Source organism: Synchiropus splendidus, chromosome 4 (genome assembly GCF_027744825.2).
Source record: "Synchiropus splendidus isolate RoL2022-P1 chromosome 4, RoL_Sspl_1.0, whole genome shotgun sequence".
Taxonomy (NCBI): Eukaryota; Metazoa; Chordata; class Actinopteri; order Syngnathiformes; family Callionymidae; genus Synchiropus; species Synchiropus splendidus.
The window spans coordinates 4,925,808-4,951,720 of NC_071337.1; the positions used below are offsets into that span (position 1 = coordinate 4,925,808).

The 25,913-nt window shown below is 44.2% G+C and overlaps 1 protein-coding gene and 1 pseudogene across 1 annotated transcript; both read right to left on the minus strand.

Annotated features, from left to right (window-relative positions):
- Positions 1-1,427: 1,427 nt before the first annotated feature.
- LOC128757716 (major histocompatibility complex class I-related gene protein-like) lies at positions 1,428-9,593 on the minus strand. The gene is made up of 8 exons (XM_053863208.1): positions 9,429-9,593; positions 8,510-8,776; positions 5,803-6,081; positions 4,965-5,261; positions 4,504-4,611; positions 2,377-2,394; positions 2,207-2,266; positions 1,428-1,812 (listed from the first exon to the last, which is right to left on the minus strand). The coding sequence occupies exons 1-8, from the start codon at positions 9,478-9,480 to the stop codon at positions 1,808-1,810; spliced, it is 1,086 nt and encodes a 361-aa protein (XP_053719183.1). The 5' UTR covers positions 9,481-9,593; the 3' UTR covers positions 1,428-1,807.
- Positions 9,594-12,702: 3,109 nt separating this feature from the next.
- Positions 12,703-22,386, minus strand: LOC128756789 (H-2 class I histocompatibility antigen, K-K alpha chain-like; annotated as a pseudogene).
- Between the last annotated feature and the right edge of the window lie 3,527 nt (positions 22,387-25,913).

Consider the following 25,913-nt stretch of genomic DNA (forward strand, 5'->3'; position numbering starts at 1 on the left):
TTTTTAATCTGGATTTGATGACAGGTGTATCAGGTGTGTTGGACTTTGATCCATTAAACTTCTACAACTACAGTGTCAGCTCAGTAGTGAAAACATGGGTCAAATAAAGAACAAAATACAACTTTTCTTTAAATGAACATGGCTGTGTCAAATATATGATCACATGAGGGTTTGTGTTCTGTTGTGTCTGGGAGGAAAACAGAGTTCTTCTGTGTGACTGGACTTAAACCTGTATCTGTGAGTTCCATGGATCATGAAACTACTCAATGAAGTTGATAACTTTTATGGGTGAAAGTTAAATTGAATACGTTTGTGGGAGCAGATGACAGTGAGTGTGTTTCCTCATAACTGGTGTCCAGAACTGGTCCCAGATGAAGCCTGAAGCCTAAGGCTGGTTCAACATCACACTCTGATTTGACTCTGAGGCCTCACTGCTGAGAGCTGCAGGACACTTGGGGGAACCATCCATCAACTTCCACTAACATCCAGACAGATGTGAACATGGAGAGAGAGCTTCATACTCTGAAGCTCTGGGGGCCACATACGGCCCTCAGTGATGTCTGTCAATGTCCCACCTGCACTGCAACAGCTGAAGCTCCATGTGAGAATCACAGTTGGAAACACAATGAACCACTGTATCACACAGCTGCTGCAGAAAAAGATGACAAATGAAATGGCAGGTAGAAACCGGACTCTTCCTCATTGTTACCTTTTAGACCTCACCTGATCCAAACGCCACCTCACCGGTTGATCTGGTTACAACCAGAGCTGACTTGGTTCAGTCCAGTTCAGGATCAGGAAACCAGCCTGGTGACTTGTGCCAGGCTCCACTTTCAGTTCACTGTGTTTTCAGTTTAACCAACCAGAGTCATGAATTTTCCAACATTTTCTCTCAAATGTTTGAAACTATTTAACACAGAGAAATTGACACTACAATTCCAGGGCCATAAACCAAATAGAAAATGTAATATTACTTCCACTAACTCTATTTCAATCATCAGAATTACTTTTTCCCCCGAGAGAGACAGAGATTTGAAGGAAAAACAACAATCATCAAATCCCACTTCTGTCATGTTCTCTCTTCTTCCAAACAGCTGTCTTGTCTTGTGTGACCTGAAGTGACCCCAACACTCTCTGAGGGCCTCCAGTCTCCTCCTCACAGGTTCACATCAGCGTGAATGAGTGAATGAGCTGCTGCTTCTGTGTTGCCATGTGTTGGCTTCATATTTGGCTCAGTGTCCCTGAAACAGGTCGATGTGGAATTCGCAGGGACAAGAAGCTCTGCCTCTTTTGCTTCCATTTCTTGACGTATATGTTTCAGTGATGAATGTGAGTCGAGTCTTTGGTGACTCGTTCACTCTGACGTGTCCTTCACATGAACAACATCCTCAAAGTCTCTTCACAGAAAGGAGGGATTCAAGACTCAGTCAGATTTTGGGGTGAGTTTATTGAAGCGTCACACAAGCGGCTGAAGCATCAGTGCAAAAGAAATTAGGAGAGAAAACCCAAATATTCCCCAAATATACCTTGTTGTTCACATGAAAACCATGGAACATAAACCATCAAGAGACAATAAAAATAACCCAGCGCTGATTTAGAGATGAAATCATTTCCAAAGCTACAAACCCATATTCATTCATGAAGCCACGATTCTACATGAGGGTCCACGACCTCTGACCCTCTTCCCCAGCTGAAGCTCGGCTCAAGTTCACTGCTGCACGACAAGAATCCAAACCCCTGGAGCTGAGTTGATCACAGATGGAGGGTCCAGATGATGGATCAGGGAGGGTGATGTCATCCAAGTGACTCACTCTGGGAAGGAAGAGAGAGAATCTGGACTGAACAACTGAAGGGAGCAGAAGAAACTGTTGTTGTCTGAAACCAACAGCACAGTCAGAACTACGACACACAAGAGAGTCATGGGTGAAATGTTCCTGCTCCAGCATCACATGACCTTCACTCAGCTGGAGAAGAAGTCACCATGAATGAAGGGAAGACTTCCTCACCACACACACCTCACTCACCCTGACCTCCATCTTGGGGAGGCACCAGTCGCTCTCTCACCTCCTCTCTGCTCACTCTGAGCATCACTGCCATCTCAGTCAACACCTGCTGACCTCAGCAGTTGTGTGTCTCTCACTCACACGTCACAAGATGAAGGTCCTGACTGAAGCTGAAGCTCAAAGGTCCACGAGAGCTCACTTACCAGGAGCAGGAGGGCGTGTCTCCGGCTTGAGCGGCAGATCCTCCTCAGAGGTGTTGTTGGCTGAAACAAGAGAGTTGATCTGAGCTCACAGCCTGATCACACAGGAACCATCACTGCAGTCAAGGAGGATCAGTGGATGGTGGTGATGACAGTGAAGCAGCTGTACTTACAAGATGGAGGAGCTTTGGCTGGAATGAGAAGAACAACAGGCTGGTTACTGTCAGGAACATGACATGACTCACAAGACTGGTGAAGGTTCCAGCAACTTCAGCACTGTTCTGGTGGAGCTCCATTATTTTCCCGCCTACTCTGGTTCTCTGGAGGCGGAGCTAGTGGGCATTTCCTCCGACAAGTGGTGACGTCTGTTACGTTCATTATTGACACAATGTTGCACTATTTCTTTCCTTTTTGCTTTTGAAACACCTTTGAAACATCTGAGGTCTTCACATGCTGAAGCTAACAACGTAAATAACGTGTTCGCTGCCACTTTAATGTGAATATGCTCTGCTGTTTGAGAGTTCCATATGAATCCTGTTGTGAATAAATGTTTCTGACGTCATCATCTGTCGGGGGAAATATCCATGTAGCTCCGCCCCCTGAGCTTTTGAGCAGCCAAGGAAATAATTTACTTTGAACGGAATTTTGCTTTGTGACCCTAGTTGCTATTTTGACAGTGGCAATGTCAGCTACTCTATACTTTATGCTAAGCTAATTGCTATATTGGCACCTTGCTAATGCTAAGCGAAATATTTTTGTTCTAAGACAGTTGCTACGTTGACACTTTGCTCATGCTAGGCTCATTGTTTTTTATGCTAAGCTAATTGTTGTTTTATACTAAGCTAATTGCTTTATTGACCCATTGCTAATGCTAATACTCATTGTTTTTTTATGCTTTGTTTTATGTTTTGTTATTTTAGGCTTAGCTAATTGCAATGTTGATGATTTGCTAATACGAAGCTAGTTGTTGTTTTAGGCTTAGCTAATTGCTAAGTTTATGCTTTGCTCATACTAAGCTAATTGCTATGTTGATGCTTTGCTCATATTAAGCTGATTGTTTTTATGCGAGGCTAACGGCTATGTTGATGCATTGGTAATGTTAAGCTAATCGTTTTTAGGCTACGCTAATTACTGTGTTGACGCTTTGCAAATGTTAAACTCATAATTTTTTTATGCTATTCGTTTTTATTTTGGGCTAGTTGCTATTTTGACACTGGTAATATCAGCTAATTGTGACTTTATGCTAAGCTAATTCCTATATTGACGCTTTGCTAATGCTAAGCTAAATGTTTTTGTTGTAAGAAAGCTGCTATGTTGACCCTTTGCTAATGCTAAGGTCATTTTTTTATGCTAAGCTAATTGTTGTTTTATACGAAGCGAATTGCTATGTTGACCCTTTGCTCATGCTAATGCTAATACTCATTGTTTTTTATCCTCGAATAATTGTTGTTTTAGGCTTAGATAATGACGATGTTGACGCTTTGCTAATACGAAGCTAATTGTTATTTTAGGCTAAGCTAATTGCTATGTTGATGCTTTGCTCATACTAAGCTAATTGTTTTTATGTGAGGCTAACGGCTATGTTGATGCATTGGTAATGCTAAGCTAATCGTTTTTAGGCTATGCTAATTACTATGTTGACGCTTTGCAAATGCTAAACTCACAATATTTTATGCTATTCGTTTTTATTTTGAGCTAGTTGCTATTTTGACACTGGTAATATCATCTAATTGTGACTTTATGCTGAGCTAATTGCTAAATTGGCGCTTTGCTAATGCTAAGCTAAATGTTTTTGCTGTAAGAAAGCTGCTATGTTGATCCTTTGCTAATGCTATGTTCATTTTATGCTAAGCAAATTGTTGTTTTATATGAAGCTAATTGCTATGTTGACCCTTTGCTCATGCTAATGCTAATACTCATTGTTTTTTATCCTAGGCTAATTGTTGTTTTAGGCTAAGCTAATGGCGATGTTGACGCACTGCTAATACGAAGCTAATTGTTATTTTAGGCTAAGCTAATTGCTATGTTGGCGCTTTGTTAATGCTAATCTATGCTGGTCAAGCTGATGCTTCACTAACAGCTGAGTTTGAATTTGTGAAGGTTTCCAACCTGTTGATTCCAAACATCAAACCCTGAGGCCAACAAAGGAAGAGAGAAGTTCCAAGAACACCTTGACAGTGTGATCGCCCCCTGCTGTCCATTCAAACTGCTGTGATCTTTGCCTCCCATCTTTGTGTTCCAGTGTCATGTTGTGTCTCTCTATGATGCTCCAATAAACTCATCTGTGTGTGACTCCTCACCAGTTCTTCTTCTTCTGTAGACCAAGAACCCAGCAACCATCAGACCAAGTACGACCACAGCTGCCACCACAGCTCCCACGATGAGCCCCAGGTTCAGGTCGGGCTCTCCTGGAGACACCATGACAAAACGGCATCACCACGTCAGAGTGTGGCTTCACACAGGTCACAAGGTGAAAGACTTTGGACATGAAGGTTGAAACAATGTGGGAGGCTCAGTCCAGATCCAGGTTTCTGATCAAGTCTGAGATGAAAGCAACACACTCCAACAGCTGGACAACATTCATCTTCAGTCACACAACACACTTGGAGAAGGTGCTGGGACACTAAGAAGACCCCCTAAATGAGGAGGTAGAACTGGTCCTGAGCTAGAATGAGGAAGTCCTGCTGCTCTCCAGACTCAGCTCTTCACTTCTACGGTGAGAGCATGTGACCTGCTGAGAACAAAGATGGAGGAACCTTACTGTTGGTCCAGATGTCTTCTTTCCTCAGCGGGGTCACCACGTCCTCCTTCACACCAGCCAGCTGGAACACACAGCTGTACCTCCCCCAGTCCACGGACGGGTCCGACAGTCTGAGCTCGGCCGTCATCTGGAAGGTTCCGTCAGGGTTGGGAAGAACCTCTCCCATGTCCACGTCTTCATGAAGCTCCTCTCCGTCTTTGGTCCAGAACAACATGGCTCCTGCGGGGAAGAAACCTGTGGCGTGGCAGACGACTGGAGAGGTGGGCTTCTTCTGGAGGAGAGCCACTCTTGGAAGCTCTGGTGAAGACAGAAGATCCAGGCTCAGATGAGTTCTCTACACCAGTGACACCAGGGCCTTCTTCATATTGTTGTTGAGTCAAGATTCTCTGCTTCACAATCTTGTGGACTGAAGTTGTGTGTCAGTGTGTGGTGTGTGCACTGAGGTGTGAAGTCAGACGGTGATGGAGAGTGTTGTGTTGTGCTGCTTCAGTGGCTCTGAAAGTGCCACTGCTGTCTTTGCCTGGGTCTCAGTCTGCTCAGAAACCCATGAGTGAAGAAACATCTCCAGAGACTCACATGTCAACGTTCAGTGACGACTGAAGACAAGAAAAGAAAGTCATGCAGCAGTGATCTGAAGGAGGAAAGTCCAGACTGAGGTGGAGTCAGAGAGAAAGTCTTTGCTTCCCATTGTCAAACACTGGTCCCAGCCAGCAAGGGGAACAGGCTCCCGCAGCAGTCCATCACGGACACACACAGACAGGAAGGCAGTCACAAGCACATTCATGTTTGGAGAGTCAGGAGAGGAAGAGGCAGTGAAGCCTCAGGTCATGTGACCTACCTGTTCTCAGCAGGCGGCTCTTGCCGTAGTTCAGATGCTTCTTCAGCCACTCAGGACAGATCTGGGTGAAGTAGTGCTGACTTTGTTTGTTCCAACCCTCATTACTGTCCCACTTGTGTTTGGTGATGACAGCCTGTGGCGTTGGAGCGATCCATGTCAGAGTCTTCAGGTCGAACGCGATGAAGTCTTCTCCATCATAAGCGTACTGCTGATAACCTCTGACCTCTCCGGTCTCATCGTCCCACTCACAGCCGTACATCTTCTGATAAGTGTGAACCCCTGAGAGAGAAGAGCAGCAGAGTGAGAGCTGTTCACTCTGAAAGTGACGCCCCACAAAAAAGTGCAATATTGTCCACATTGACATTTCAGATCCTGTGTGTGTTGCTGAGAGTGTGTGAACATGTGTGTGTGTGTCATCATTTGTGTATTTGTGCACGCATGGCTGAGTGCTTTAGTGTGTACATGAGTGTGTGGTGATGGATCTGTGTGAGCAGGTGTGTGTCTCTGTGTGTCTGGACATGTGTCTTCATGTGTTCACTCATCTGTGTGTCGACTTCTGCAGGTGTGTGTGTGTGTGTCCTTGTGTGTCTCTCTCCAGTGTCTGAATCAGACTTGTGTGTTTCAATCTGGATGAACTGTTGTCAGCATGTGTGTCCATGTTGTGTTCTCTTGTGTGTCTGTGTCTGGAGCTGCAACAGTGCGGCAGCTGTGTTTCACTCCGCTTCAGTCACGTGACCCAAACTCTCCAGGTGAAGTGGTGAACAAGTGTTTGAGTGACTTGAGTCCAGAACAGGACCTGAGTTGAAAAGCCTGATGTTTCAGTGGGAATCTTCCGCTTCAGTCAGGAGCCACAGAAAGTGTGAATCAAGAGCGTCATGTGAAGAAGAAGCTGAAGCTCCTGGACTCTCAGAAGTGAGAGCAGACAGATCCTCCTCTGACAAGCTCGATCACAGCTGATGTTTCATCTGTCACCTCCAGCTCACCTCTGATTCCAGCTGCACCAACTCTCCAGCTGCTCTTTCCTGCTTTAGAAAGCTCCAGCTGTCCTCACAGACTTTAGACTGGAGACCAAACTGTGGCCCCACCAGCACCACTTCAGAAGAGAAACCATCTGAAGAGAGTGAAGGCTTCAAATCCCACGTGTCTCTGCTTCTTTTCCTTCAAACATTTCCTCAGAATCTCTCACTTTCATCACATCAGCTTCACTTTTGGACCATATTTTGCCTCCACTGACTCATTTTTAACTCCTTCATCAGTGAAACACTTTGACCTCTGAAGGTCACAGAGCTGACCTTGAACACTTGATCATTTTTGGTTCTTCAGGTCTCTCATCTCTTCTTTTTCTCTGAATCACATGAGCTGAGCTGGTGGAGTCCAAATCCAGCCCTTGTTCTCCTGGCTCCGCTTCATAACCCTCCTCCACTCCACGTCCTGACATGACAGTAGATGTTCCCAGTGTTGAGTGTTGTCAGGCCCCCAACAAGAGAGCAGCTCTTCATGAGGCCAGTTGGGCCCCTGAAGAGCTGGAGCCTGCTGTAGGGCCATGAAGAGCCTCAGTCTCAATGCTTGGGAGAGAGTTCTGCTGAGGTCATCAAATCAAAACCATCCATCTCCTTCACAGCGTGAGAAGATGGAGAGAAGAGCAATGTTAGCGCAGATGTTGCTGCCTTCATCCAAAACAGCTCCTTCTTCTGCTCCTGAGAGGTTTTCACTGAACAAGCAGAAGCTCACAGCAGCATCCTGACTCAGTCCTCCACTTCACCTCCCCAAATCAACTCAAGTGTTGAGGATGTTTGGACTCGGTGGGAGGGAGAGAAGTTTCCAGTGGAACCAGTGAAGATCAAGAGATCCAGAGGTTCTTTAAGGAAGTGAAGACTGAGTGGATTCTGTCTCATGTTGCTGTGTTTGTTCAGTCCAAGTCTCTGATGTTTAGAAGCAGCAGCTGTTTCTAATGTCACTGAGAAATCAATGGCAAGTCAGGTGGGGCCTCTTTACAGTGGAGTGAGATGGGAACTAGTGACCCTGAGACAGAAGCTCTTGGACCATGTGACGCCTTCTGACCTGACCTGTGTTCCTGCTTGCTTTCCTGACAAACTAGGAGGCAGCAGTGAGTTGGGAGTCTCAGCATCTGAACCTGACGTCTCCCCAAAGCTCTTTGAGGAGCAACAGGTGGTGTCTTCCTCTGTTCCACCTCTGCTTCAGCAGGTGTTCAGAAGTGAGGAAACATCTGAGCCTTCATGCAGAATGGAAGGTCAACGGTCCAAACTGCAGCTGAGAGGAGAACCTTGTTCCTGATGAGAACCTGAAGCCACATTGTTGTCTGCTGCTCATCTGCTCAGCTCAGATCCTCAGGTTCCTCTGTTTGGATTCATCATCACATCAGTGGCTGTGTGTGTGTGTGTGTGTGTGCAAACGTGTATAGCGACACTTGTGGGGACCAATTGTTGGAAACACAGCTCCTTGTGGGGACCCTTTGCCAGTCCCCACAAGGTTGAGTCTCAATTCTAGGATTAAAACTTGAAAATAACTGGGTGGTTATAATTGAATTTCAGTTTGGTTCAGAGTCCTGGTTCAGGTTTGCATGTGTTTTGGATGGTGAGGTTCATGGTGAGAGGCTGGGGAAAGGGGCATGGCAATGGAATGTCCCCACAAAATATGAAAACATAACATATGCGTGTGTGTGTGTGATAGAAAGAGAAATTCAAACCTCCAGTTTGGTTGAATCGTGGTTTTAGAATTTCAATGGCGCTCTTAAAGACCTGCTGTGAACCAAAGGAAAGCTGTGTGTTTCTCTCTACATAACTTGGATCATCAGCGATGACTTGGTTCATCCAGTCCTGTTTGAGTTCATATCTCTGGCTGCTGCTGTCGTAGTAATCGAACGGCACGTCGTCCACCAAACCAACTGACACGAACTCAGGGAAGTTTGTAAGTCCAGATGATCCAGTGTAAAAGAACCTCATTGAATGAAACACTGTGGAAAACAAGAGGCAACATGTCAAATCCTGCAGGAGTCACAGCCAAAGCATTTCTCTGCTGACATGATGACGTCATCGTCCGTCTGAACACCACACAGTGTTTATCACCGTCAGTGACGTCACACCACCAGAGAGCTGACGTCACCTTCAAGGACTGAGAGTCAACTGGAGCTAAATCCACAGTCAGACGCAGCAACACATCTGATGTGAAGGAAACACCAACACTCTCCAGTCTGTTAATATGGAGATGAACAATGATATATTGACAAACACACGTTCATTTGTGAAGAAGAAAATACAAGTTACAAATGTCAAATTTACACCTGAGGATATCAAAACACATTTCTCTCTCAGATCGGTTTGGACTTTTTTTCCAAAATATTTTTGCAAATGTTCGCGCTTGGGTGTGTGACGTCACAGACAGTCTGATGTCGCACTTCTTTTAAAAGCGAAAGTAAAAACGACGGAAGAAAGAAGCGCGTGTGAATGACTCTAATCCCCCCAAACACCACACAGCACATCATCGATGCTTCACTTCCTTCATGCTTGACTTTCTCCTCCTGAATTCCTTCCAACATCGACACATCAAGCGGCTCCAGAGAAGCAGACCAACATTGACATGATGAAGCGACTTTGTTGCGCATTTACCTGCAGCAGCAGCGTGGATCTCCAGGAGGAACAGAAGAACCAAAAGTCTCATCTTGACCCGATGATTCGGAGACAAACGTCTCCCGCAGCAGTTGAAGGAAACGCGTGTGACCTGTCGAAGCTCCGACAGAGAATGAAGAGTCTGACAGGAGCCGATGACGCTTCACCCTCGGCTCGTCTCCGCCTCCTGAAGTCACAATCGAAAGTAAACTGGGAACCAACGCCCGACTTTACTGACTTTTTTTCGTACATCTAAACTTGAAAACAATAAATAGTAATGTTGTTTACATCACAGGCTGCGTACGATTCACTTCAGAATGATCACATTTAAACAAAAACGTCCAACTTGTGATGACGTTCTCTCACTGAGAGTGGAGTATGTCGCCCTCTAGTGTTCACTGAGGAAACTGTCGCTCTCAAAGAGGTCACTGTTTTGACTATTATTTTATTGAAAACAGAAGTCAGACGTGGAAAGTAAACCAATGCACCACGTTTAATGGTCGAACTACATTCCTGAATAGATACAGTCGATATTTACGTCATCATTTCTGCTTTCATGATGTTTTTGGCCGAGTTGTTTCACTTGAACAAAAGTTTAGAAATGAAAATATTTGACATTAGGAGACAAAATGCATGAAAAGTGTTTGGAAACAGGTGTGGAGACCTGAATATACTCAGAAAACATCGTACGACAGTCATAACTGAACCAGGAAATGAGGTGGTTGACGTCGAAGAATGTGAACAATAAACAGAAAAATGATAATCAGAGAAATAACAAACATCATCATTTTACATGACATGAACACTTGTCTAAACCAGGTGTCTGAGGGGGACATTCCTGAGCCAGAGTGGAGTCTCATCTTTCCTGCTTGATCTTATTTCCTCTGGTTATTTCTTCACCAAACAGGACTGACGTGGTTGTTGAAGTGTGTCAGTGACCAAAGTTGAAGTCGACATTTTGGTTCCTGCTGAAAGGTTTTCTGTGACTCTCCAAAACAAACCTCTCCAATTCAGCATCTGACTCAGCAAACAGCGTTAAAGCGTGTGTTTGGAGCGAGGACTCGTCGCGTCAGCTCCATCTTCAGAGCTGAAAGTGAAACTTGGCGTCCGACCATCAGGCTGTTACATCAGCAGGCAAGTGGGAACAACCAAGTGGCAGCCATTTCAGGTGCAGCTGTCCACACACAACATGGCCGACAGGAAGTCACAGTGGAGGAGGTTCGAACTGTTCGAGACATGCAGCGGGACCCAAGTGCAGTAATGGAAGAATTACAGGAGGCAGACAGCGGGTCAGAAACAGTAAGTTTAATTCACTATACAAAATACACAACAAAAGGCGTCACTGAACCGTGAGAATGAAACAAGCAAAGTCTGTAAAACGCGAGAACAAACACAATGAACAATAAAACACAAGATAAACTGTCGAGGTCCTCAAAACAAACACACGAGCTCAGAGAAACAATAACAAGGAGAAAACCAGGAAGTCACATGGAGAGACAGAGAAAAGGCAGAACACAAACCTCAGAGCACCAGGGTTTAGAAAAGGTGAACAAAAGGTAATTCAACAGATGGATAAATGCACGACGGATAGAGAACAAGTGAACGGTTGCTCCGGTTGATGATTGGCTCCAGACGTGTGCCACAAAACAAGGAGGAAGGAGAGAGAAATAAAACGGGAATCGAGGGAGAAAATAAAAGCAGATCATGACACAATCTGAGTTATGGGCCCAACTCAATTCACATTCATCATTCAACTGCCTTGTAACTCTGAGAGCAGACCTGGGTAAAGTGTGGCCCAGGGGCCACAGGTGACCCTCGTGAGGTCAGAGTGAAACTATAAAGCTGATGGAACATTCTTTGTTTTTGGACTTTCTTATTTTCATTTGCCTTTTCGTATTCCTTGTCCCTCAAATTAAAAATTAAAAAAATTGAAATATATTTTCATATAAAGTCTGTTTATATCCTACTGACATATTTTGTCTGAATTTATTTTATGATTTATATTGAAATAAAATTAAAATAAAAGTATATGAGTTTATTCCATGGCATAATCCTGCTTGTTAATATCCTTACCTCCTCTCATATTTATTAAGATGGTTTTGGAAGTACCTGGGTTGTTAGTTTAAAAATGATGTGAGGCTTCATAGAAATGGTTCTTCAAGTCCAAAACTTTAGAGCAGGGAGTGCAGGACACTGTTTCGTGAAGCCTCATCAGGCCGTCACTGGATCATCACCTCCAACCTCCAAGAACAGACTGTTGATCAGCAACTCCTGAACACAGTCGTCTTTTGTAGGAATCTACACCTTTAATGTATCTTCCGCGTGTTCGTTTACTCGTGAGAATGACTACCAAAAATCCGCAACTTAAAATCCAAAAGAATTTATTCCCTGACAGAGGAGTCTAATTACCCTAACAGAGCTCTGGGTCCACAACTACGCCTGACTTAGCCTTAGCTCCAGTGGTGTAGAGTGACAAAGACTATCTCTGGCCCTGACTCTTTTATGACACATTTCAGTTCATCTTGGGGTGTCGTCTCCACTCATTGGTCCAGGTCTCTTGGGGTCCCGGTTGCCATGGCGCCACATTCCTGATCTGGTTTCGACACCCCTTGGTTTGGAGCGACGTTGATGGATCCTCTTGTTGTTGCCCATTTCCTGGCCTTTTTTGGGTGGAAAGCTGTAAACAGATAATCCAGTCCCCTCCTCTGATTGGCTTGCTTCTGCTGGTGGACTGGCTGGTCCCATCTCTGCCTGGCTCTGCCTGGGTCCATAATTCATCCTCCTGACCCATCGCTGTGCCAGAGGTTCCTTATCTTCCACATTCCTTCACTTGGGGAAAGGTAGATGTTTGTCCCCACAAACTCAGGCTCAACTCAAGCTGTTTGGACCGGTTCTGGGTTAGATGTCTCCTGGGTTCCTCAATGGTCCTGGTACCAGGTGGTTCCTGCCTTTCATAACTCACTCTTCCATCCATACATCTTTCCCACTATCCTTATCATACACACCTCTCATACTGGATCAAACTGAGGTTACCTTACCCATTATCACTGCGTCTGTTGGATTCAGTCTTTCATTAGACAAAGAATTTATTCAATAGCAGATACTTGATAAATATGATCATAAGTAAAATATCATGATTCCCACACTTTATGGGTCACATTTTTCATCATGGCCCGACTGGATTCACTGGAAACATGATGTGTATTTCGAGCTCCTGTGAGCCTCGTGAAATGATTTACTGGGCCACGTTTGGCCCCTAAGTTTGACCCACGTCTCAGATGAGAGGGAAGCTCCACCAGTGTGTGAACGTCTCCTGTGACGGTTGGGTCAAGCCTCCCTCCAAAACAGGAGCCTGCTGATGTCTCCCACTGTTTCTCCAGAGGTACCAGACGTATCCGAGGCCGGCGAATACGATCAGCCCGATTGTTGTCACAGTGATGAGAACAGTCCGGTGATGTGTTCCTGCAAGGACCAACACTAGAAGGTCACAGAGACAAAACAGGAGAGAATTTCAGTGAGACATGGTCAGTGGCTGGAGTTGGGTTGTCTTGTTGACACGAGCGGATGGAGCTTCATGAAGCCTCAGGTTCAGAGCCCACTAGATGCCACTCTCTGCTCCGTAACTGTTGGCTTCAATAAAACCCCACAACATCAAGAATGAACACATGAAATCCACTCTCCAACCACTGAGGACTTCAGTGTTTCATGTTGGTGAAGTCCAGACCTCTCAGGGTTCCACAACATCATGAAGTCCACTGTTCAGACAAACAACTGCATTATACTTTTTATCGTCACCATTAGATATTTTAACTTTTTAAAGAACAACAAAAATCCATTTTATTTATTGTTTTTCATTTTTGTGTTTTATATTTTTATACATCACTTTGTTGATTATCATAAGCAGCTTCTATACAAACTTTTTTTCTAACACTGTGTTAACCAGGAGCTTTTGGTTCTCCGTGACTGTAGCTCCTGGGGAGGGGAGCTGGTCACTCCTGTTCAGGGTGAGAAGGGTGGGGGGCACAGTCCCACCTCCACACCACAATGTTGTGTCTCCTGTCTGAGTGAGCAACAGTTACAGCCACTTGTTTGGTTCAAGCGTTTGGGTCCAGAGTAACAGGGATAAAAGGAGGTGAGGAGGAGAGTGCAGGCAGGGTGGATGCAGAACTTTGGAACTTTGGATCAAGAGACGTGCAGGTGGAGGACCTGCTGTGGCAGTCAGGTCATGTGACCTACCTGTTCTCAGCAGGCTGCTCTTGCCATAGTCCAGATCCTTCTTCAAGCACTCAGGACAAGTCTGGCTCAAGTAGTTCTTCTTATGTGTGTTAAAACCTTCCTCTTTGTCCTACTTCAGCTTGGTGAGGACAGCCTGTGGGTTTGGAGTGGTCCACGTCAGAGTCTTCAGGTCCAAAGCCTCTCCATCATATGCAGACTGGTAATAACCTTTGACCTCTCCGGTCTCCTGGTCCCAAATGCAGCCGGTCATCCTCTGGAAGATGTGAACACCTGAGAGAGAAGTGAAGCAGAGAGAGATCTCACAAAGATGTTTTTGTGTAGTCCAGTGTTTTGTGTGTCTCCTGTCCACTTATGGTCCAGACGAACAAACCTCCAGTCTTGGTGAACTGTTTATTAGAAACCTCAAGGTTGTTCTTCTCCACCTGCTGATGAATAATCCAGTTCAGCGTCTCTAAATAATCGGGTTCGTCCTCGATATATCGGCTAATCCGGTCCTGTTTGTGTTCAGCTCTCCTGCTGCTCCTGTCGCAGTGAACTAACTGGGACTGAACTCAGGGACCTTTGGGACTTGATATGAGCCCATGTGGAAATTCTTGAGTGAGTGGAGCGCTGAGGGAAAACAGAAGAGAAGACATGGACCGACCTTGGTGTGAAGAACAGATGCTACGACAGGTGGAACCACGTGATCTCCACTTAAAACTGACCTGGAGATCTTTAGGTTTTACGGAGTGTTACAGTTTACTTCAATCGTAAATACAAGCTAGCAACTGAAAATGTAAATGACATTAAACTCTGCCATGAAATAAAAATAAAAGTAATCAAATGATGTTTTCAGACAGTTTAATTGTCATTTTCTGTCTAAAGTGAAACATCAACACTTGAATGAAACAGTTTGGGTGCTAGATAAGTATTTTTTACTTTCATTTACACCAGTCTTTACCTGCAGTAGCGCCGTCTATCCTCAAAATAGCCAGAAGTCTCATCGTCTTCCGAGCGTTTGAAGTCGAGTTACAGACTGTGATCAGTCAAAAACAAGTGGGACTTCTGCCTCAACACCAATGTCAATATTGAAAGTAAAGAGAGATCCGGTCGAGATTTGTGGATTATTAGCTGTGTGAGTATTTGAATGAAAAATAAACACAACGTCAAGACAAATACTTGACAAGGGAGAATAATGTAACAACTACGACGGAGGATTAGGGCAAAACACACACAAAAAAATGAAAAATAACATTCCGTGATTAAAGTCGCAATATCACAAGATTAAACTCATAATATTTTGAGATTAATGTCCTCAGTATGACCTCAACCACACTTTGCCAACCTGGACTTGGCAGCTACGGCAGCCGAGGTGATGTCTTACCGTCAACAGGTAAAATAATGTCAGCATGATTTTGTAGTTTAACATTCTCTCAGTTCAGTTCACTTTGATAATCCAGCTGGATTTATGTAGTTAGCTTGTGCATCTCTGACGTTAATGAGTTCTATGTCCGCCAGCCAGTGGTAGTTGATGCAAGTTCACTAGACTTGACAGTGATGCATCAAGATAAATGTGTCTTTTTCCTGTTTCTAGTGGTGATATTATGCACTGTGAACTTCACGACAGCTGATCACAGTTGTCAAGAAAAGGTACAGAAAAGAGCTTCAATGCAGCAGGTGTGTATATTCAGTAGGTATGTGTCTAAACCTTCTGGAAGTGTTGCATGCTGTGTGGACTACATCCTACAGTTTGGTTCAAAACACTACACTGGTATTATGACCTGCAGTCTGTCGACACATTTGGCAGTGCAGCAGATCACTAGTGTTTCACTCAGTCACACACAGCAAACGCAGGCTGATTCTTAGGACCTGGCAAGATGTAGTTTTTATTTTCTGCTGCATCTTGAAAAAACCCACAAGAAAGTAGGCTTGATCAATTCATCAAATTTCATCTTTACTTTTGCTGTATGCCAGTGACCACGGCTAAGGAAGACTGATGATTGTGAATAAAAAGAATCACTATTGAGCAGCTGCACTGCTTTTCATTGGTCACCAGATTTAGTCAACAGTGCTGTTTGCATTTGTGAGGTTTAACACTCACATGAAGATGGGTCTGAATACTCTTTTACAAAAATTCCTCGAGAAAAGGAGGAGCAAGTTTTATGTCAAAGCACTGGCAACTTTGAAATCCGTTCGGCAGAATCTTTCCGATTGATTTCCATGCTGCATGATGATGTCTGTTTTTGCAGTTCCTTTCATCCTATTCTTGTGTTTCTTGTCTCCTGACTTCACTGAAATGGTTCTGTCCTGTATTGTGCTCAACAGACCCATGATGGCTGAGAACTCATCAGCAACTGGGACTTTCCTGAGAGGTCCAGGTTTGTCAGAGGAAACCATCAATTGGATAGAAGAGCAGACGCTACTGCTGTTTTGCAATCTAAGTACATTCTCTCATTCTCTTTTTTTTAAATGATTGATCTTTACTAGTGATAGGAACAACAACACAGACACATCAGTGTGTTCTGATCCACATCAGATACATGTTGATGCATGTGGAAGTTTCATAAAAAACATATGATCATGAATAATTCAGCTGTGTATTGTCTGTTCCCACAGACATGAGATTCCTGGAAAAAGTCATAGAATATGAAAAATACTTTTGGAGGCTTGTGTTGAGACGTTTGCTCCGGCCTTGAGAAGTTCTCCTCTTCCACCCCTCCTGTCCTTTCATGTCATTCTCCTCATCTTCTCCTCACACTTTCTTCTTCCTTCTCTTCTTCTCATACTTCTGTCCCATTCCTCCTCTTCTCATCCTCTGCTGCCTTTCTCTTCCTCAGCCTCTTCTCCGTACACTCCACTTCTCTTGTTGCTTCTTCAGTCTTATTCCCATCATGCCCTTCTCTTCCACCTCTTCTCCTCACATACATCTCTTCTTCCTGGACTAGGAGATGAAGTCGACTATGATCGGTGGATAGTCCTTCTAGTTTTAAAGTAATATGAAGTCATGGTGATGCGATCAGCTATATTCATGATATGGAAGTATTAGTTTCTATATTTATAGTGTGAATCCTGGCCAATGTATTGCATCTTTCCTGTTTACAGATTGACAGAGAGGTCACCGTGCTCATGGAAGATGCTCAACTGGCGCATTTCATTCCATCGTACGGCGACAAGGTTGCTTTGTTCAACTGTTGCAGGCCTCAAACACAGTCTTCAAAGCACAAGCATGGATTTCTTGGAAGGCTCCGGGACAGGTCTGCACCATTCAGGGGAAAATATGAATCACAATGTTTTAGCTAAGAATTGATGTCACGATTGTCTGTCATGTTTTTCCCCCCATGAAATATGTAGTTTATTGCACACATAAACCATGACAAGACAAAGATGCAGCACCAAACATGTGACGTTTGAGGGGCTGATAAAGATTTGTGGAAGAGAAGCTCCGATCACATGGACTGACAATGGATTTGTCATCAAAATGATGAGACCTCCTGAGTACATGATGAGAGAACATCAACCATTAAATCATTTTAATTCAGACATGTTTGTAATATACCTCTTCAAGAAGGCTAAAAATAGAGGAGAAACTTGTAGAATGCAGCAACTACTACATCAAAAGTACAACTGAAGACCATTTAATTTGATGTGAGACGTCGTGGTTTGGTGAATCCTAGTGATGTGTTTGCTGTGTCGACCCTTCGGTGCGTGTACCAAGTCACCTGGCAGCGAATATATGAACAGCACACCCAGAAACGCTCCAGTGACGTAGCTGGAGACGGTCGAAGCCTCAAACTGGCCGGACCACGTGACCAGCAGTTCAATTGCAGATTTAAGCGGCACAAAAGGTTCCCCGTTTTGTCACGTTTTGTGAGCAGTTGTGTATCGATTATCGACGACTGTCGTCATGGAACCATGGAGAAAGAGAGTTTTCCCTGGTTTGGGAACACTTGGATCTTATCTCTGCTAACAAGGTAAGTACGATGGATTACAGATATAGTGGAGGAAAATCTGTCAAAGAAAGGAAACAGTTGAGAAAAATCAAATTTTGAATAAAAATAATTAAAATTAAATTTTGCTGTGTGTATGTGTGTGTGTACATCTCACCCATGTCTTCTCAAACACCATGACAGCATTTACCCCCATCCATGTCTGATATTGCTGATGACAATCCTACTGAAAGATTTGGGCAACATAAGTTGACGCTTGCAGAATCTTATATTTAATGTCCACTTGGTGGTGCCAGAGCGCAAATGAACCTTCTTGAAGAGTCGACTCAGGAGTCGAACCAATTCTTCTAAACGCCTCAGTGCTTCAAGAAGCTTCATCTCAACATCACTCGTGAATCTCTTAAGACTTTGCGATGTGAAATATTTACATCCTGGCCTTGTTGAGTTGTCCAATGCAGCAGCAACACGTTGCGTTCGGGTGGAGAAAGAACGAGAGACATCTATCCTTCTAGTCCAGAATGTATCGTATTTATTAGCGAAACACACGCATCATTCTCACGGTGTGACCGCAGCTTACTGGAACAGGTGACGACAAAAAATGTTTTAATGAATTATGACACAGTAGCGCCACACAGTGGTACTTTCGCGTACAGAACCAAAACACTCTTCACACACAGAAACTGGGAACATACTGTCTAACTTAACACCCCCACTTGTTCACAGTTTCCTGATTTCACAAATAAACAGATATACAGGAACTAATATGGACATCTGCTCAACATCATTCACTCTCCAAAAACAGCATGTTCAAACTTCTTCAGCTTTAACTTACTTGCTGGTTTGGTCATAATATCAGCAACCATCTCATTAGTTGGACAGTAAATTAAACTTACTTTCCCTTCCTTTACAGTTGACCTGATGAAATGGTACTTTATATCTAGATGTTTAGCTCTCTGCCTATTCACTGGGTTCTTTGCAAGAGCTATTGTTCACTGGTTGTCTTCGTACACAACAGGCTCTCTGTACTGGAATTTGTCCATGCCATCCAGTAGGTTCTTCAAGTAAATGCATTCCTGTATGGTTGAAGCCAATGCCAGATACTCTGCCTCACAGGTAGAGAGAGCTACAGTAGGTTGCTTTTTGGTTTTCCATGAGACCAATGCACTGCTACAACTGAGACTTACACAGTATCCGCTGGTACTTCGTCTCTCGCTGGTATCAGATGCCCAGTCGGCGTCACTGTAGGCCTGTATACGTAAGTCCTCAGTTTGGTTCCTTTTGAAACAAAGACCTTTGTCAATTGTGCCACTGAGATATCTGAAGACATGTTTCACCGTAACCCACTGTTCCTCTGTCGGCTCGGCAAAGTACTGTGACAGTCTGCTTACTACGAAACTTAAATCTGGTCTGGTAGCGGTTGATAGGTATATAAGGCTTCCAACTGCCTCCCTATATTCCCTGATGTCACTCATTTTTAATGCATTCTCAGAATATTCAAGCTTCTGTTCACATGGTGTCTCTCGGCTTCTGCAGTTTACCACGTTGAAACGTTCCAACACCTTGTGAGTGTACTTTTCCTGAGTCATTTTTACACATTCATCAGATTGGTCAAACTCAATACCCAAAAAATGCTTCAGTCTTCCCAGATGTTTCATTTTAAACTTCCCTGTAAGCATCTCTTTCACCTCTATTAAAACCTTGTCATTACTGGCTGCCACAATCAAGTCATCAACCCATATGATAATGATCATCTTCTTGTCTTCTGACTCTTTTGTATAAACACAATGATCAGCAGGGTTTTGTTTGAATCCCTTCTCAGCCAAACAATCGTGCAATACTTTGTTCCAATTGCGGCCAGATTGTTTGAGACCATATAGTGACTTTTCTAGTTTGTACACGAGTCCATCTTTCTCCTCATATCCCTCTGGAGGATTCATATAGATGTCATAGTCTATAGGGGCATGCAAATAAGCAGTTTTCACATCCATCTGGTGGAGAAGCAGGTTCTCCTGTGCTGCTTTCTGTAACAACACCCTGATACTTGTGAGACTTGCCGTCGGTGAAAACGTTTCCCCATAGTCTATTCCCATGACTTGGCTGTAACCTTTGGCCACAAATCGTGCCTTATATTTATCTTTTCCATCAACGTCACTTTTGACAGAATAGACCCATTTACCCCCCACAGTTTTCATGCCTTTTGGCAGGGTTGTCGGAGTAAATGTTTTGTTGTCATTTAATGACTGGACTTCCTCATCCATGGCTCTTTTCCATTCTTTACTGTTAGCAGAGCTAATAGCCTCCTCATAGGTCTGTGGAACACCACATACAGCCCGGTAACAATAGTCTACTATGTTATGTGCTGCATCGCCACCATTTTCTTCACATACATCGTCCTTTAAGTGACTTGGTTTCTTCCTATCTCGAGTTGGATACCTCCTATTGTGAAGTTCATCTTGTGTCATACTCTGCTGTATCAGGTTTTCGTCATCTGGTTTCTGAACTGATCTTGAGCAACCACTCTGTTCACCTTGCTCATGAGCATTCCCTCTGCATCTTGTAAGCTCTTGTGTGATCTCCCCTTTCTGAGGTTGTCTCATTTCCTCATAACAGACATTTATGTCTCTCTCACCAGTCTGTGTCTGCTTCTCAGCAGCTGCTTTGCTCACAAACTTAACCAGTCTGTGTTTTACCACCTTGTTTGTATCTCCGTGATACACCAAATAAGCTGGACTATTTTTATCAAAACCCACAAAACGTCCCTGATCACATTTGGAATCTAATTTTCCCTTTTCCTGCTTGTACGTATAACAAACTGAGCCAAACTTCTGCATCTTTGATAAGTCAGCCTTCTTTCCTGTCAGCAACTGGTAGGGAGTCTGCCCTGTTCTTCTGCTGAAACATCTGTTACGTATGACTGCTGCCATCTGCACTTCATCATGCCATAGTCCTTTTGGGAGCTTGCTTTCAACGAGCATGCATCGGCCCGTCTCAAAAAGGGTCCGCCATCCCCGCTCCGCAGTCCCATTCTGATGAGGGGAATATGGAGCAGACGTCTCATGTCTGATTTTATTTCTCCTCATGAATTCCGAACCATTATCTGAGCGTAAACATTTCACCTTCCCATAAGGGGATATATCTGCTAGGAACTTTTCTGTGGCATGTGTCGTGTCACTTTTCTTTTTCATGAAATATACAAATACAGTGCCAGAGTAATCATCCGTAAATGACTGCACATATTTGTAACCATCTACTGACTCTGTTGCTACAGGACCTGCAAGATCTGTGTGCACGAGCTGAAACGGGGCCTCTGCTTTTGTATCAGGTTCCCTATTTCTCGTTTGGGTAAATTTCCCCTGAATACACACTTCACAATCCTTTTTGGGTCGACGTGCTTTTCCCTTGATTTGCATTCCATCAACCACATCCGGCAGCTTAAGACCATCATCATAGTTGCAGTGGCCTAATATCTCATGCCATGTCTGGACATCATGACATGCATTGCATTTGTCATTTGACTCATTGTCAATATGCAAATAATACAGATGATCATACACATGGATGTCAAACCTCGTACCTTTTCTGGTTATTAGTGCATCTTTTTCGTCTTTAAAAACTACTTTGGCCCCATTTGCTGTTGCAGCCTTCACCGAGAAGATGTTCTGAGGGTATGAAGGCATGAGTAAAGCGTCTCTCAGCGTTGCTTTGTGTCGATGTCCTTTGCTGTCTAGCAGAGAAACTTCTGCTGTCCCCCGCTTCTGTGCCACTCCGCAGCACCGGGTCCCGTCAGCCAACTCGACGCTGTGCCTTTCTGGTGGAAAAGTGCTGTCAAAGCTTTTAAATTTAGTTGGATCGTTGATTATATGAGAGGTAGCCCCTGTATCCACCATCAATCCTCTCTCCTGGATGCTGCTTGCCAGTTGTCTTTTGAGGTCTGTGGCTCCATCCTTTATTCTGAATGCGAAGTCAGCGTCTTCCTCTTGATCCATTACTTTACATGCTTCATCTCGTTTATCCTTATTGGGCTTGTCTTTACGTCGACATGTGGCATCTTTGTGTGTGTCACTTCGGCAACGGCTACACCACGTCTTCTGTGGACAATCTTTTGCTCGATGACCCTTATTGCCGCACTTGAAGCACACCATCTCTGCGTCGTCCTTGAGCCGGTCCTGTGTGTGTGATTTGGACGATCGGAGCCCGGTTCTCCCCTGAGTCTTCATCACACTATCGCTTGACTCAGCTGCTCTTATCTTTTCTGTTTCTTCAAAACTTCTCAACTTAGTTTTGAACTCTGAAAAAGTTCATCATCATCTGTATGTGCTACATGTATAGCAAATGGCTTGTAACTCTCCGGCAGCCCTTTCAATACCATTGCCACAAGCAGACCATCTCCCAATGTCTCACCTGCATTTCGCAGTGCTGTAATGGCGGTCCATAACACTTTCGTTGTTTGCTTTCTGAAGCGATGTGAGCATTGTGTATAGATTTATTATCCGTGGTTTTCCTCTTCCAGCATAATATTCCCTCAGTATTTTAAGAGCTTTTCTTCCGTTGTTAGGTGCATCCCTCATCACCAATGAGAGGCTCTTGTCCTCCAAAAGTAGGATCATCTCGGCGTAGGCGTTGGCATTTTTCTTTTCGTCAGCCGCTCTTTCTTCCTCGCTCGCTGGTTCTCTCAGAACAGTGTCCTTAAGTCCCAATAAGTGGAACTGGCCCAACATTTTGGTTTCCCACAGTTCGTATTTTCTTTCATCGCCGTCAAACGTCAGTCGAGGCAACCTGCTTGCTCCTCGATCCATGCCTGCTAGCTTCTTTCGTTTGCTAGGCTAGTGTGCTAATTGGCGGTGGAAACTCTTACTTTCCCGAACGGCTCCTGGGCCCATAACCTGTTGAGTTGTCCAATGCAGCAGCAACACGTTGCGTTCGGGTGGAGAAAGAACGAGAGACATCTATCCTTCTAGTCCAGAATGTATCGTATTTATTAGCGAAACACAAGCATCATTCTCACGGTGTGACCGCAGCTTACCGGAACAGGTGACGACAAAAAATGTTTTAATGAATTATGACACAGTAGCGCCACACAGTGGTACTTTTGCGTACAGAACCAAAACACTCTTCACACACAGAAACTGGGAACATACTGTCTAACTTAACAGGCCTCAGTTCACTTTGATAATCCAACTGGATTTAGCAGGACTCCGAGACACAGAGTACTGCATTTATGAAAGTTTCCTCTCCGGACGTTTTCAACAGTTTCAGACTCAGGTGGCTAATGAATGCTGCACCCGACTCCAAAACGGTGACGGATCCGATCGTTTCCGTCTCGGTGTCAACGACACCAGAGAAAGGCTGCTCATCCAGCTCGGTGAAATGAATGTTTATTTCTTGGGCAATTAGCTTAGCGTTCCAAATGTCGCGCTCAGACCGACGGATGTTGCTAAGCGTTAGCTGCGCGAATACGTCTTGCAAATCACTTGAAGTCCGTGTTGAGACTGAGTGGTGGGCTGAATCTCCTGACTAGTTCCCGGTTTGTCATCCCTGTTGGTTCAGTTTCTATCCTGTCGCCGAGCTACAGAATCACTCCCGCGTTCACGTCACGAGGGAAACACGCGACTACAAAGCGCTTCGTAATTGGCTGAAGGTGAAGCCATGAGCATCGTGGGAACTCAGAAAGTAGTGGCTTGCAGTGCCGCTTGGAGCGTAAAAACTCCCAAAAGAAAGAAGCATTTGTGATGCAAATCCAGTCGGTTTGTAAATTAAATGTGAATCAAAATTATTATTTATATTATATTATGGAATTATTATTAATTACTACTATTACTCAACATGGTGAAATACCTCAAAGTTTACCAGAGACACCCCCCCCCCAATCAGGTTACACAGGCAATACAGTAGAGAAGGAAGTAAGAAGTTTTATGAGCGTTGGGACTTTGAAAGGTCCCTTTCTCAGGCATGATTTCTCTGCTGCTACTTCTAAATCTATCGGAAAGATTCTACTGAAAGGATTTCAAGATTGCCAGAACTTGCCTGGAAAACTTGCTCCTCCTTTTCTGGAGGAAATGCTTTATGGGGCAGTGCAGAGTGACCTGAAGAAAAGCTCTCTTCAATTTTTGAGCTCACAAGAACGTGGTGTCCTCATGCATGAGATGATTTTTGTTCAGTCGATGATGATGACCTTCTAGAAGTCCTTCACAGGTATGAATGCAGCAAGAGAGTCACTGCTTATTCTCTGAATCTCCCAAAAGGAACTAAAAGACCAATGTTTGTGATGGACTGCTGGAGGGAGATCATGCAGCCACAGATGCGTCTCAACTCTGGAGAGCTGATCACAATATACTGTAACCTCAAACCCACCCCAAAGAAAGCGGTGGGGATGTTAAACTTTCCCACAGGGCTGACACCGAAGCAGGCAGAGATCACCCAGCATCTGGAAAGACATGTGAGGAACGTACATGAGGAGAAGCTTGGGAGACTTTTGAGGTTCTGCACTGGTTCTGACTGAATGGCATCTGGTGTCATTGAGGTGGAGTTTGGAATTCAGAGCACTTTCACAAGAAGGACCTTTGGACGTAGATGTGGGAGGATCTTACAACTGTCTGACAGTTGAGTTTAATTCCATCCTCGACAGCAACATCTGGGTGATGGATATTGTTTAGACAGGAATGAAGAGAAGAGTTGGGAATGCATGGATCACCGTTGTCACATAAACACATTCAACCCCCTCCGTCTGGTCATATTGTTTTGGACTGCTTCCTGCTCCCTCCTTTCTCTCCTCCTCTCTCCCAGGATTGGGTTTTCTTCCCGCCATACAGGTGTCACAGAAACACACACCTGAGCCCCATTATGTCATCATCCTCCGCGCTATTTGACCGCTGGGCAGAAGACAACTGTTGTCAGTTTGTTGCTTGTGCTCGCTCTGTTATGACCCGCCGTGACCGAATTCATATGGTGAATGATTCCTCTCCTGACTGTGCGCTCTGAGTTTGTGAGTGTTTCCTGATCCATCTCCTTTGTTTTCCTGTGTCTGTGCCTGTTCTCCGTGGCTCCTCTCCCCTCAATCCTGTGGACTTACTCCGTTTCTTTTTGTTCTGAACTGTTTGATTTTATTTTCTGGACTCTGTCTCTCTGTGTTGAGATTTTGCATCGTCTTGTTTCTCCTGCCTCTTTCTAGTATAGAAGTAGAGCGTTATTCTGTTGGTGTATAGCATTTTTTGTTCTGTGTTTTCCTGCCTCCTTGCAGTGCTGGAGTAGAGTGGATTCGGTTTGGTTTGTGATTAAATGGTTGGATTTGAGTCTCCTCTCTGCTGCATGTGGGTCACTCGTCTTAAATCGTTCCAGGTTTGACCCTCTTGGTGGACACTCTTCCTTGCATGTGGCTATTTCCTCAGTGAGAACAGGCTGCAGTTTATCCTCCAATCCATCCAGCTGGGTCATGCTGAACATCAGAATGGGCCGTCCTCCATGTGTCCCGTGGGCTGGCCTCCGTCTGCTTTGGTGTGTGTTCCATGTGGTTACGACGTCACCCACTTCATCCTGCATGACAACATGTATACAGTTAAAATGGCTGCAGTCAATAGGAGCACAACAGATGTTTCAAGTCCAAAGTGTGTTTTACAAGGAAATAAGAAAGCACCTCACAGAACATTACTACTGTGAGATGTTGATGCAGAAACAGTTAAAAAACAATACATTTTGTTGATTGAATAATAGCTACGTGATACATAAATAGTAATAACAGTAATTCACACGAGTGTGGCTCGAATGATGGAAAGTTGCAGCGGAACTATCGTTCACTGCTCCTGTGGGGAATGTTATTGTTGCCGTACGTATTGTATCGTCAGAAGAAGTTTTTCAAGCTGTTGTTCAAGTTTGTTTTCCAGGCATAACATCAATCGTTGATTCCCTTGATGCAGCACATGTACTGTCATGTTTGACCTTTATTTTAAGCGTCGTTTTACGTCATTCACGTCTTGCGCGCCCTTGCAGCGAATCACCTTTGAAGCAACAAGGATTATTATTGTAATTGTTTTGTATCTATGTCTCTAATGTGTTTTTTTATGTTTTTTCCATTGCTCAATGCACCAGTAAAAAGGAACTACTGAGCGCTTCTCTAGCTTTTTGACATCGAAGGGAGACAACGTGAGGTGACTAAAGAAAGGACAGAGCTTTTAACATTCCTTGGTTATGTAAAGAACAACAGCCTGATGTCACATACAGTTTGGGATATTGAAAACTAAGAATAAGAACAGGGACGTCTTTCATTTACCAATTACCTGGTGAAGGTTGAGGAAGCAAAACTGCATCAGGTTTTTGTCCATGTTTGCAT